The following is a 14,160-nucleotide window of genomic DNA, read 5'->3' as shown; positions in this document are numbered from 1 at the left end:
TCACACTTTTAAATGCTTTGGGAAATAAAGGGCCGTGTGTGGTACCAAACAGATATGAATGGGTGCCTGTCAAGCAAGCCTACTTGAAGAGAGCATTCCACAGAGGGGATGCCGCAAATGAGAAGCCCATATCACTGGTCACCACCCACTTAATTTGAGGGCCCCTGGAGAAGGCTTTCCGCTGTGCACAATTGGCATAAAAAGCATTATGAGTTGGGAGCAGGGCTGCAAGGAATGTCTTGCTTGGGCAAGACCCAGCAGTGGGAAGAGTGCCTGTTGCATTCAGGTCCTGCTGAACCCTTAAGCATCTAGTTGACCAGTTTGAGAACAGGTTGATGGACATTTGGCCTGATCCAGCAGGTCTCTTATGATCCCCCTTTGCACAAAAAATTGAAGTCTGCAAAAATTTAGTGCAGCACTACTTGAAATCAACTCATCTTGCCCAAATGTGCAATATTAGCATGCCAGGACAATTCCAGGGGAAGGGCTCAATGGTAGTGCGCCTCTTTACATGCAGTAGGCCCCAGGGTCCATCCCCTTATCTCCAGGTCGGGAAGAAACCCCTGTCTGAAATCCTGGACAGCAGCTGCCAGCGCAGATATTAGGAAGGTGAATGGACCAATGGTCTGACTCACTACAAGGCAGTTTCCTATGTTCCTATCCTTAATGCATTAAAGCTGCACGCGTGGGACACCTGGTTTAAGTGACTCTGAGGAGGTGCAATGCCATACTGGTAAGTCATTTACCTGGGCTGATATTCGAGCATCGCTCCTGAGGCATCCAGCCCGGAAAACCCCAAGGAGCCGCGGTCTCTTGCACATGCCATCGCCCACGTGGGCAGATGAAGCCCAGGGTGGAAGGAGGAGAAAAAACGACCCGGCAATTGGAGTGTGCATCAACTATACTGTTAGGGAAGGGGGTTTCCACACACCGCTTGTGGGCTCGTCCAATGAAAGTCGAGCGCCCTCCCTTTTACCCTTCCCTCCCACCAATGAAAAGGTGTCTCCCTCACCAGCCCTTTTTTCGAAGCGCTGCGCCTCTGGCTCTCTCTCAAAGCCGCCCACAAGGAAAAGGAGAGCCGGCGCTGTTGCCTGCTTCAAAACGCACCGCGCAAGAAGCGGGAGGCGGAGAGCAGGAGCAGGGCATGCCTTGCGCGGGGCGCCTGTTGGTGCGGGCGCTCTCCGATCGCTAGTCCCGAGACGCAGGATTTGCTGAGCGTTCTGTCTTGAGGTATGATCGAGGCTGCGGTGAAGTAGTGGGGGCGAAAAAAGGAAATCGTTCCTCTGTTTCTGTCCAAGTTTCTAAAGAGAAGCGCCGAGGAGAAGGAGCGAAGCGCTCCAAGTGACCTGTTCTGTTACCCAGGTTTCACTTCGCTCTTAAATAAGAGAGCCTGGATTTACTTCCTGACGAGAGTGAGGACAAAGAGAAAATAAATCACTTGGATGGATTCCTGAGCTCCCGTTTTAGTTTAATTTCTTTTCCATCCCACCTCTTCATATATTTCCTCTCTTCCCGGAGATATGAATCTCAGAACTGGGTGTCACAGAAATCACCGGGAAGGAAGAATCCTAAGCTCGGCTCAACGCAAACACCTCTGGGCTGGGATGTGAGTGCAACGTTTGCAAGCAACTTTGGAATCCAAGGAAGGAGCGGCCCAGAAAGAAGCCCAAGCGGGGGTCGCGTCGGCAGGCAGGCCAGCTGCCCAACTGGGGCGCTAACTATTCTTGCCCGTTCAACGAAAGGATGGATTCCGCAGGCAACTGCGTCTGACGCTCTCGGCAAACAGTAGGTAATACACAGACAGACAGACAGCTGGACCGACGTGATGTTTTGCATGGATTACCGCGCCTCGATGTATTCCAAAAGCGGTTCTACTGAGGTTCCCCTTGGCAGCCTCAACGGCCTGTTATTACTTTAAATGTCGTGTTAAGCTATTCCGGGGAGGGGAAAGGAGGAATGAATTGCAGAGGCTAGAGGACTTGCGAATGATTATTCCTTGTTCTGGAATGAGGGGACGATGAGAGAGAGCTGGAAAGTTGTCTGGTTTTGTTTTGAGTGTGCTCTCTCTCTCTCTGTCACCCCCCCCCCGTCGTTGGTGTGTTTGAAAGGTCGGAATGAAATGTTGACTGGAAACTCTTTCAGGGAACGGGGGATACCTCTTTCTTTCTCTCGCCCCCCCCCCGAATATATAACTGTAATGACTCGGTGAATTAAAGGCATTCTTTTCTAATGGGAAGCATGTGCTCTCCAAGCTAGGAGTGGAAAGCACAACCGGCGCTGGTGTCCCCTTAGAGTATAGGCCCATCACATCACCTTCCCTGCCCTGAGAGAGGCTGGGGAAACAGTCAACCTCTTTTCTTCACCACCTACTCCTTCTCTTCTGCCTTCAGGAAGAAACCTGAGGCCACCTTGGGGGAGTAAATCCTTGCACTTGATCCCACCACAGTCCCTGTCCAGACAAAATGCACACCAAAGCTGGAGTCTCATGAAACGATCTGCAGAGAGATCGACACAGGAGGGATCCTTGCCCAGCCAAAGGTTAAGCTCCCTTTGACTTCCCTGTGCCTGGTCTCTCAGTCAGACATATAACCTCTTCATTGATTCAGTGTGTCTCCTCTTTAGCTACCACCCTAGCGTTTATATACTGCTGCAGAGTATTCTTCAGAGGTTAGCTAACACCTCCTATATTGCATCCTGCTTTGTCTCTATCCTTTAAGTCTCTACCTAGGTAATATCTCTCAACAGTCCCTAGGGGGCAGTGAGCCACAGTGTGAATGCTGGGATGGAATGAGGCAAGTTGAATTGCCAAGCAGTAATTCTTTTTGCCTCTTATATTTCCACTTTTCCTCAACCCCCAACTTCTCAGTTAGTTCTGCAGTGTAAGGAAGATATTTGGGACTTCAGGATGCCCCTCAGACTGAAAGATACTTATAAGAATCCACTTAACACACATTGCCAACCAGTTTGTCTCAACTTTTCCAGTGGTACTATCACCTGGGACCTCATAATTGTGACAGTACATCTAGGTCCCTGACTGGCATGTGGCCCTCAGAGGAGTGGCTGACTCAATGTGGCCCAAGGATTAGTCACCCCTGGTCTAAGCCAACAATTATTTTTCCCCCTGCTCATCTTCTGTCACATTATAATGCCTTTTCCACTTGCCATTATCACTCATGTTTCCAAGGGCTACTTTAAAATAGGAGAGCATTGGTAATTCGATTTAAATATTATATTCCTTCTCTTTTGGTTCCTTTGAAATTGCTTATTCATTGCATCACCAGTTTTACAGAATTACAGGCTTTGAAGATACTGATGATCATCTGATCCACCACCTACGCAACCTACCTCTCCACAGATCCTACCTACACCATTTAAAATAATATTTCAGTTACTTTATTTGTTATGTTTGTATCCCATTCTTCCACTGATGACCTGTGTGTGGCATATATAGATCTCTTCTTCCCTATTTTATTCATACAACAACCCTGTGAGGTAAGTCAGTCTAAGAGGTAGTGACTGACCCAAGTTCAGCCAACAAGCTACATGATTGCACAGGAATCTGAAGCTGGGTCTTCCCAGGCCAAGTTGAACACTATATCTCCCACATTGCATCTGTAGTGCTTACCCATTGCCTGGTCTTTCTTTACCCTTTGAGTTCATGTTATTTGCCCACTAATTAATATTTATACGCCAGAGACAATTGAGTGTGCTGAACTTTCTATCAAGCTAGGATAGTGGTTATTCACTGCATCCTTGTTCATGGGATTATGTTTTGTTACTTGCTTGTCCTCTGCATAACTCCAAGAACTCCTCTACACTGAACTAGATCTTTGTTTGTGTCATAAACATAGTCTGCTGCTGTTCCACCCACTAGCTATCTTTACACATGGTCCGGTTTTCTGCTCTCCTGTGTATCAGGCCTAGCTTCCTAGACCTTAGTGTTCGTGGCATGCTACATGACTTCCTTCTCTTGATCACCACTTTCCAGAATATTATAGAGTTGGAAAAGGTTCAGAAGAGGGCAACCAGAATGATCAAGGGGATGGAGCGACTCCCTTACGAGGAAAGGTTGCAGCATTTGGGGCTTTTTAGTTTAGAGAAAAGGCGGGTCAGAGGAGACATGATAGAAGTGTATAAAATTATGCATGGCATTGAGAAAGTGGATAGGGCAAAGTTCTTCTCCCTCTCTCATAATACTAGAACTCGTGGACATTCAAAGAAGCTGAATGTTGGAAGATTCAGGACAGACAAAAGGAAGTACTTCTTTACTCAGCGCATAGTTAAACTATGGAATTTGCTCCCACAAGATGCAGTAATGGCCACCAGCTTGGATGGCTTTAAAAGAAGATTGGACAAATTCATGGAGGACAGGGCTATCAATGGCTACTAGCCGTGATGGCTGTGCTCTGCCACCCTAGTCAGAGGCAGCATGCTTCTGAAAACCAGTTGCCGGAAGCCTCAGGAGGGGAGAGTGTTCTTGCACTCGGGTCCTGCTTGCGGGCTTCCCCCAGGCACCTGGTTGGCCACTGTGAGAACAGGATGCTGGACTAGATGGGCCACTGGCCTGATCCAGCAGGCTCTTCTTATGTTCTTATGTTCTTAATGTAATCATTAGGTTAACAGGATACAAAAGGGGAATGGACTCTTGTACCTCCAAAGGCTGCACAGACAAGGGAATTTTGCCAGGGGCTCCTTTTCTCACCTATGTGACATTATGGCATAACAAGCTTCATTTGCTAAAATTCTTTATGCGGTAAGCAGCCTAGCAGACACCAACCACCAAATTGCTAATCCAAAAAGGCTTCTTGGCCCTTTAAATGCTGGCTATATCCATTACACACTAGAGCAGCCTTTCCCAACCAGTGTGCCTCCAGATGTTGTTGGACCACAATTCCCATCTTTCCTGACCATTGGCAATGCTGGCTGAGGCTGATGGGAGTTGTGGTCCAGCAACATCTGGAGGCACACTGGTTGGGAAAGACTGCTCTAGAGAAATTTTGCAGATGTGGCTTTTCCTGTCAAGCATAGTGAAAGGTACAGTAGCACAAGTTGTATCAACTTTCCTTCTTCTTGCCGTGCAATCATGAAAAAGTGCAAATGTGTCTTCACCTTATTAGCAACCCAGTAGCAGCCTCACTGCTAGCTTGCACCCATGGTGCAGGTTTCTCTGTGCTTTCCAGCTACTTAGTAGCAGCTCCCTACAGCAAATGAGGTCAAATTCTCCTTCATGTTATTGCCAGTTATTCTGGGCTCTTCCATCATTTAGTTTATTAATAATGCATGTTTAGGGATTTCCTGGAAGGACTTAAGCATGCTGAAGTGTGCACTCGGAATGCCCCCATATGGCTATGAATGCAGTAAGAGCATTAGTGCTGATAGAAACAATAGACATAACATAATAATTCACATATGCGTTCAGCAGCTTACTGTGGACTCAGCAGTGCTCATGCATGCAAGTTTTGTGCAACATCCACACAATGTTGTCCCATATTATTTTCTCATTTAATAGGGTTTTCTGTGGAAATGGTAATGGATTTACCATTTCCACAGAAAACCCAGTAGGTAAAAAATAAAACAAAATACAGAAGTGGTAAATCTGAATTAAAGTTGGGGGGGGATGAGATGGCATTTTGATGAGGACAACATCATGTGGAGGCTGCAAAGACTTCCATGCATGAGCAGCACTGAGTCCTTAATAAACTGCTGTGTGGAATTTCCCTGTCATTTGGCTCATTTCATTTAAAACATTGAGATCTCACCTGTCCACCAGTGTTGGTTTCTGAGGCAGCTTCCACCAGACTGTTCATGTTCATCAATGAACATGCAAGAAGCACGAGGTTATGCATGCTGGCCACACACCCTCCTGCTCAGTCTCCAGTCTTGCCATGTTGCCGTGTTGCACAGAGAAGATAAATGAGGCATTTATTCATGTTTGTTTGAATATGTGTAGAAACGTCCATATGATGAGGGACTCTGCTTTATCAGGATCTCTGATATTTCAAGGAACCCTGAGCAAAAGCCCTTTTCAGACTTCCCTACTCGACGTAGGGAAGGATCAAGGACTGAGGTGGTGAGGCAATGCATCCCAGGACACTGGGACGAGGGACTGGGTGTGCCTGCCCCCTTCCAGCCCCCATACAGTTTGAACATTTGTGTGTTCAGGCAAATGAACATGCATGCATATAGTGTGTGGGAAATGAGCCCGTCTGAGCCTGTTTCCACTTACCTGGGGGTTAAACCCCATTTAAATGCAAACTTACATCTCGGTAGACTTGTATAAGATTTCACTGTGAAAAGAAATTGACAACAAAGCATGAGAATGTCATGCTTTTAGTGACTTCTATGTGGAGATGCAGCCCACATTTGCATCATTTTATATAATCACAACTTTTTAACTTGATTTTATTACCATATGTAAAATGATGCAGATGTGGACTACAGCCTCATAGATCAGGGTTTTTTTCATAATCAGTTACCTTAACTTAGGCTCCAGTCCAAACCGCCTTTACATCAGCTTGGGAGGGGGGGTGTTGGGCCTAGGTATCCCTCCACCCAGCCTTGCAAATCTCCACCTGCAGAATGATACCAGCATCAGTCAGCTGGGACAGAGCTCCCCATTCTGCCCACCAAATGTGCAGGGCAGCAGAAGCACCACCTGTGGATTCCTGCCTGTTGAAAACCCCAAATGGGGCATTCCTGGGAAGGGACTGAGACAGCTCAGGAACCACTGGATCTCATGCTTTTGATCTCAGCAGCTTTTGATACCGTTGACCACGGTATCCTTCTGGATCGCCTGGAGGGGTTAGGAAGCTGCAACTGGTACAGAATGCGGCGGCGCCCTGATTAAAGGCAGCCACCGGTGAGATCATATCACTCCAGTGCTAAAAGAGCTGCACTGGTTACCAGTTGGTTACCGGGCCCAATTCAAGGTGTTGGTTTTGACATTTAAAACCCTATACGGTTTCAGCCCAGTCTATCTAAAGGAGCGCCTCCAGCATCATCAGCTATGCCGCCCAACAAGATCAGTCTCAAAAGACCTTCTCTCCATGCCATCAGTCAAAACAGCCAAACTGGTGAGGACTAGAGAGAGGGCTTTTTCAATTGTGGCCCCCACCCTGTGGAACTCCCTCCCAAATGATCTCTGCCATGCCCCTTCTATGATGAGTTTCCACCGGGCCTTGAAGACCTGGCTCTTCAGGCAGGCTTTTGGGGTGCGCTAGATTTTATCTTCATTGTTTTTAGATTTTCAATGTCTAGGTATTATATGCCTATGTTGTACATCGCCCAGAGTGGCTGGACAGCCAGCCAAATGGGCGACTAATGAATTCTATAAATAAATAAATAAAATGCTAGCCCCGCTGATGTCACTGGACAGGACTGAGTCTGATCTGGGCATGATTGCTATGCCAGCTTCAGGCTGGTGCAGTGAATTGCCTGCCTTGTGTGTTTCACCCCTGCAGGTGTGAGAAATGCAGCTGCAGGTGTGGCCGTGGCTCTGCTGCTCAGCTAGGGTTTGGATTGCCCTGCCTGCCAGTACTCATTTCAGTTCATCAGGTACAGACAAGTTAATTTTTGTTTTGTCATCCAAAACATGGAGTGCTTGAATAAGTTGTTTCTTTTTTTAACATACATTTTATTGAAAAGCAAAATCAATAAGCAACATACTTTAAAGAATATTAACAGACTCCAGTTAGAGAACAAAAATCCCTATATGTAATCTCTGTATGATTACACATGATTCTCATTGCAATCTTCTTATCACAGATTCAGTAAATGTAAGCATTTACACTGTGATGGGGTTAGATAAGATAAAACAGGATTCTCCATTTAAATAAGTAATGGATATAATTCTGCCACAAAAGTTACTCTTCATAATACAGGTGCCTCATCATCCATATTTCACGTCTATTTCTGTGCAATAAGAACACAAGAATGTTTAAAAGCCATTATTTCTGGTTGGTATAGGCTTGTCAGTGTGCCAAGTAGAGAAAGCATGGGGACCTGCCTTATACCATGTCAGTCTGTTTGCTTATTTTATTTAGCTCAGTCATGCCTTCACTGTTTGGAAGCAGCTTTCCAGGTTTTTAGGCAGGAGTTTGGAGATGGCACAGATTGAACCTGGGACTTCTTGCATATAACACATATGCTCTACCACTAAGCCACAGTCTTTCCCCGAGGGCATCCACTGATAGGGATGGAAGACAATATGAAAGCATAATGCATTTTCCATTGCTATGGATCTTTTTTTAAAATAAAAAAGAAGAAGGAAGGAAGAAAAAACCTCACTGTACATCATTTTCCACTTAGAAGCTTGAGCCCAGGATTTTGAATAGCAAGTCATCTTTTGATGTTACAACTTCTGTCTGGCTCTAAGCAGGAATTATATGAACAGAAGTAGATGTTTATTAGCCCTCTGAAGAAAAGAAAATATGTAAAATATTTCAATATGACAGCTTTCATTAAAGAAACACCTCGTTACGTACAAAGTTCTTCGACATGTCATGGAGTTATTTTTTAAAGAAGGGGCAACTCTTGTATTAACCTGACCACAGGCATTTGAGAACCCCTTCAGCCTGATGAACCACTACTTTGAGTCATAATGACTTGCATATGATGCTGATAGGAAAGGAATGATAGTCTTATTGCTTGCAGATTTAAGAACTCCAGCATATACACCAAGAAATAGCTTTGTGGAAGCTAATGGCTCAATCCTTTGAGCCATCGTGCTGATAAAGTAACTTGTAGGAGTCAGGACTCTAGCACTGTTGTGAGAGTATAAGTTGTCCAGTTGTTTTGGAATGTGAACCAAGCTTATAGTACTGCTGCATTTGTGCTTCTCCTTGGCACCCACACAGCCATGTAAGGATGTTTATTGGCAGAAAGCAAACTAGGTCATGAATGGCATAGCAGGATCAGGAGGAAGGCTTAAGGAGAAACAGGGAAACAAAGGAGCAGGATTCAGGAGGAATTGGAAAGATCTAAGTGGCTTGGGGTGGGCTTACATCCCAAGGCAGGGTGGGACTAACTAGCTAATGAGAGGAAGTTGTGAGGCTTATGTGGTAGGGGTCTGATTTAATCCAGATTGGCTCCAAGTAAACTAAGCTATTGGTTTATTGTTTGGTAAAATAGGTCTGATTACTCTGAGCCAATCCAACGAGAATGGAGAAGGTCCTCTCCTACTCTATTGCTTGACATGGAAAATGGAAATGGTCTGCCTTCAAGTCGATCCTGACTTATGGCGATCCTATGAATAGGGATTTCATGGTAAGCGGTATTCAGAGGGGGTCTACCATTGCCTCCCTCTGAGGCTAGTCCTCCCCAGCTGGCCAGGGCCTGCTCAGCTTGCCACAGCTGCACAAGCCAGCCCCTTCCTTGTCCGCAACTGCCAGCTGGGGGAGGCAACTGGGCTCCTTGGGACTATGCAGCTTGCCCATGGCTGCACAGGTGGCAGGGCATGTAACCCCTGAGCCACTCACTGTGGGGGTGATCTTTAGCTGGCCCTTGACACCCAGGAGACACGAGCGGGGATTTGAACTCACAGACTCTGTACTCCCAGCCAGGCTGTCCTCCCCACTGTGCTATACCAGCTGTATTGCTTGACAGCCTAGGAGTTATTCATCCGTACAGTCATGCTCCAGCTGTAGCAGTGCAAGTTAACACCTGCAGCACATTAGTTAAAGCTTATTCATCGGATCTTAATGTTTAGAACTGGTTTGTGTTTACTAATAGGTAGTTTTAGTCAAATGAATTCGTGTTAACATGTGTTAACTTTTCAGCATAATTGTGTGTTCCGGTCACAGGTTCTCATTCTGTGAGGTATGCTTATAAGAATGACTATAGGATATTTTCTTCCATGTTGTGGGCCAATTTGGTAGAAGTGTTTATGTGTGGTGGATCCAGGTTATACAGTCGCCCCTTTAACATATTATCCACTTGAACAGGTCCCATACACTGAAAGGGGGAGTGGAGCCACGTGTCCCAGATTGTGTGACTCCACCAGCTCCACCTCACATGCTGAGCTTGGATGTCCGCAGTGTGGGAAAGCCCACATGTATAGAACCAGTTGCAGAGAGTTAAAGAACATGTCAAAGCCTACAGTATAAGTGTCTATGCACACAGGTTTTTCCAGCTCAAAGTTCTTTACTTAGCATATGGGTTTTGAGGGGAGTGCTCGGGAAACTATGTGATGTAGGGGGTTGGTTTGAGGCCAGAGGTGTGGCCCACTGCACCTTTCAGTATATGGACCACCTTCATGCAAGTAATGCACAAAGGGGCCTTACATGATTCTTTGTTCAGTCCTGTGTTCTCATTTAAAATATTTATGTAGCCAAAGAATTTAATGCTATCAGAATTTTAAAGTCTGTTTTTATGATGCTTTAGAGTAGCCTTGTCCAACCTTTGGGCCACAGATGTTGCTGGACTACAGTTCCCATAATTCCTGACCATTGGCCATGTTGGCTGGGGCTGATGGGAGTTGCAGTCTAGCAACATCTGGGAACCCAAAGGTTGGACAAGGCTGCTTTAGAGTGTTTTTAGTGTTTTTGTTTGCTACACTGGGCTCCTACGGGGAGGAAGGGTAGAATATAAATTTAATAAATAAATAATAAATAAATATCTGAAGACTGGGGTGTTGTGTTTTTTTTTAAAAAAAAGTTAGATACTTTAAAGTTGGCCCCTTGTATGATTCTGTTCACTGCTGTGCTCACCTTCAATTATACACAGTTGCAGGTATATCTCAGTGTATAAAGTAATGAATGGATATTCATTTACATGATTAAAGATAAAGATACAGGCTGATCTTAAGACTTCGATACTGAAACCTAAGGGTTTAGGAGGATTATAAGTTGTGTTGGCAGATATTTTGTGTAAAGGATCAGAACTGAATCCTGCTTTTAGTCTACCTATCCCAGGTAGCCTAGCATCTGAATTATAAAATGGTATTCTAAAGCTTTTCACAGACATTTATGCTGAAAGCCCAGATGAAAGGCATATCTGAATTGTCATGTTTTACATCTATTTAAAAAGTAAATCAGTTCTCTTTTTTCAAATGAAATAGGTATAGTGAAATGAAGAAATTTGTGAAGATGCTAAAGCAACTAAATTTGGGGGCACTATCCGTGGTGCTGATTCTTTCTCTGGGGCTTCCAGAAATCACACTTTCGTGTCCTCACCCATGCGCCTGTTATGTTCCCACTGAAGTTCACTGCACATTTCGGTCCTTAGCAGCTGTGCCAACAAGAATCTCTAAGCATGTGGAACGAATCAATTTGGGGTTTGTATTGCAATTTTATTGTGGAGTTTTACATTCTTTGAGAGTTCATCCCACTTGTTGGAGCATTGTGCATCAGTTGAATTGCAATGTGATACCATTCCTCTAAAGATAAAAGGCCTGTTTTAAAAAGGAGCAGTATTTATGGGAATTGGTCTAAAAACTACTGTTATCTACTTATATTTATATTTCAAATTTTTGTGAGACTCTGATTCTCTTCAAATCCTACTAATTTGTCTTCAATATAAGACCAACACGATAATCCAGAGGTGAACATGCATAACATTTGTGTTCTCTCAGTCTTGACTCAAACCTGTCTCCTGCCCCTAATCCAGTCACTTCATTTTCAGAGAAGAGTTAACAAGTTTTTTAGCATTTGCAGCATGAGAGCACCACAAATCATCACTTCTTTCTTAATCCTTTTTTAAAACAGAGATTTCCAGCTTTAATTAAACTTGCTTCCTTGCTTCTCTTCTCAACCTTACCACTCTTCTGTCTTCCATGCTCTTATACAAAGACTGTATGCACCTAATTTTATACTTGCCAAATCTGTGTTGGCCATGGGCTATTAGATAAGCTGTGCTTTCTCTATATCTATGCCCTAGCAATTTCCTACCTTAGCTGTGCTCCAGAATTTCCTGCTTCTTCTTTCTACCACAATTGGTATTGCTCTCACCTCTTCTTCAGTCTCTGTTTACCTGGAGTCGCCTGTCTCTCCTCCTAGCTCATTGGGTTTCTTTATAAATCACTGAGACCATTTGCTTTGTGTGTGCACAGGCCCCTGAGCCAAGCAACATCTCATGTTGAGTACAAGACTCTATAGCAGCCTGATAATACTTACTCTAGTACTGACTCTGGTGCTGCTCTAAATTATGCCATTTTGTAATGGTGGCCTGTGAAGCACAAAGAGAATAGCCACAACCGTCCGCAGTGCCTCCACAGTGGCTGCCATGTGGTATTCTAGGAGACAATCATAGAAGTGATGATGGCATTTTCACATTTCTCTTCATCAGTTGTTCCAAACTGAAGCAGCCTCCAAAGAGAGATAATGAGATCCAATCACATCATTAAGCACTTTCCTGCAAGTGATTATTCTGTGTTTAGATTTTTAGTAGGGTATATTTTTTTAGGCACATGAAAAAGAGAAATGTGCCACCGAAATGGCTTGACAGACTATATTATGTGTGAGACCCTCATTTATTCTAAATTGTCAGAGTTTCACCAAAGCCAATGAAAAAAAAATCCTTTTTCTCAATGTCTACCAATCCAGCACACTATCCTACATATAAAGGACATAAAGATAGCAAGCGAATGATGAATTGCTTGAAATGATTAAGAATAAAATTAAAAAGGCTAGATGTGGCTGATGTGCAATATTCAGAAAAGGAGCCTCTGATTAATGAAATGGCCAATTCAGGTCAAATAGATTAAAGAAGAGCTTTAAGCACAGGGCTGGCCCCAGGCATGCCGGGGCCCTTGGGCACCAGCCTGCGCTGGCACCTGCATGCATGCCCCACCTACTTAGTAGGTGGATGGAGGAGTGGGAGGTTGGACGGGTGAGGGGGGCAGGACGGTGAGCAGGGGGTGGGGAGAGAGTGAGCAAGCAGGGGCCGGGGGGAGGGCAAGCAAGCAGGGGCAGAGGGAAGACAAGCAAGCGGGGCCAGGGTGGGGCAAGCAAGCGGGGACAGGGGGAGAGCAAGCAAGTGGGGACAGGGGAAGGGCAAGCAAGCGGGGGCAGGGGGAGGGCAAGCAGGGACAGGGGCATGAGGGAGGGCAAGCGGGTGGGCATGGGCAGGCCGGCAAGTGGGCAGGCAGCTCCCTCCCTGTGATCTGCAGCAGAAGGGGAGAGCTATTCCCCCACCATAACAAGGGGCCCTTCAGGGGCCCCTGTGGGCCACAGGACCCTTGGCCAGGGCCCCACCTGGCCACCCTTTGGAGCCAGCCCTGTTATGTGTAGACACCTCATTGGTAACATAACAACAGAAAGCACTAATATAGTGTTCCAGTGTCAGCCAACCAGTTATAACTTTTGGCAGCATAAGACTTGATATGTGGATCTCCCATTCCCAATGCCATGGCAGGAAGAAGTGTCTCAAAGTGTTTAGTCTCATAATATGGGAACAGTGTAGTGCACCTCAAGCTCTTAAAACACTAATGTCTATGGAGACTCCTGAAGAGGTCCCAGCATGCCAGCATTTCATTTGTGCATTTACTTAATGTCTGGCCCAGCTGCTGCTAGCTCAGGAGAGCAGGTTCCAAAGAGGCAGAGTGAATGGTGATGGAACTCACCATAAATTCTTATGACCCCTCCCCCCAATTCCAAAAAGCATTATTCCCAGTCAGAACCCTCAAATTTATCCCAATTTATGCCTGAGTAGCAGTGGGCAACAGCTCTACCTAAAACCTGGTACAGATGACAAAGTAAAGCAAAGAAAGTAGCATTGATGTACAGCATGCTCATGGGTTTGTACCTGTGTGAAGGATCCCAAGTAGACAGTTGAACAAGGGGTGTATTTGACTGCATCATACTCAGGTAGAAAACAGTGCACTTAACTTGGAATCAATGATTTTAATGGATCTACTCTGGGTGTGAATAAGTATGTATCACAGGAGTGGCCAAATGCTTCTAACAGTGGCCTTTTAATTGTGATCTAGTCTTCCAGCAAATATTTCTAGCTCCCCAAGAACCCACAGATTTTAACAGCACTGGGAAATGGCAGGGGAGTAAAGTAGACATAGCACTGGGGTGGGTGGAGATCTTTAATCTCTCCAGCCAACCCAACATACTGATGGAGAAGCAAATTCCCCCTTCTCTGGTCATTATTGTATGATGAGCAAGGAGGGAGTGATAATCTTCCCTTGTTATCTGATCTGCGTTTATTAGCTAAAGA

At 45.2% G+C, this 14,160-nt stretch overlaps 1 protein-coding gene across 4 annotated transcripts in view; it reads left to right on the top strand.

The window, feature by feature from the left end:
• Nucleotides 1–1,055: 1,055 nt before the first annotated feature.
• Nucleotides 1,056–14,160, top strand: part of MXRA5 (matrix remodeling associated 5) — a 33,567-nt gene continuing 20,462 nt past the window's right edge. The window contains exons 1-2 of one of the 4 annotated variants that reach the window (XM_061627052.1): nucleotides 1,056–1,785; nucleotides 11,057–11,272. In XM_061627052.1, the coding sequence (XP_061483036.1) occupies nucleotides 11,067–11,272 (206 nt within the window). In that variant the 5' untranslated portion in view covers nucleotides 1,056–1,785; nucleotides 11,057–11,066. Of the gene's footprint in view, nucleotides 1,790–11,056; nucleotides 11,273–14,160 lie in introns of all 4 variants that reach the window. The other 3 variants (XM_061627051.1, XM_061627054.1, XM_061627053.1) reach the window with 3 other exon arrangements.

This window comes from Rhineura floridana, chromosome 5, assembly GCF_030035675.1.
Source record: "Rhineura floridana isolate rRhiFlo1 chromosome 5, rRhiFlo1.hap2, whole genome shotgun sequence".
In the NCBI taxonomy this organism is placed as follows: Eukaryota; Metazoa; Chordata; class Lepidosauria; order Squamata; family Rhineuridae; genus Rhineura; species Rhineura floridana.
The sequence above is the reverse complement of the archived record's forward strand: the minus strand, read 5'-3'. Positions and strand labels throughout refer to the sequence as shown.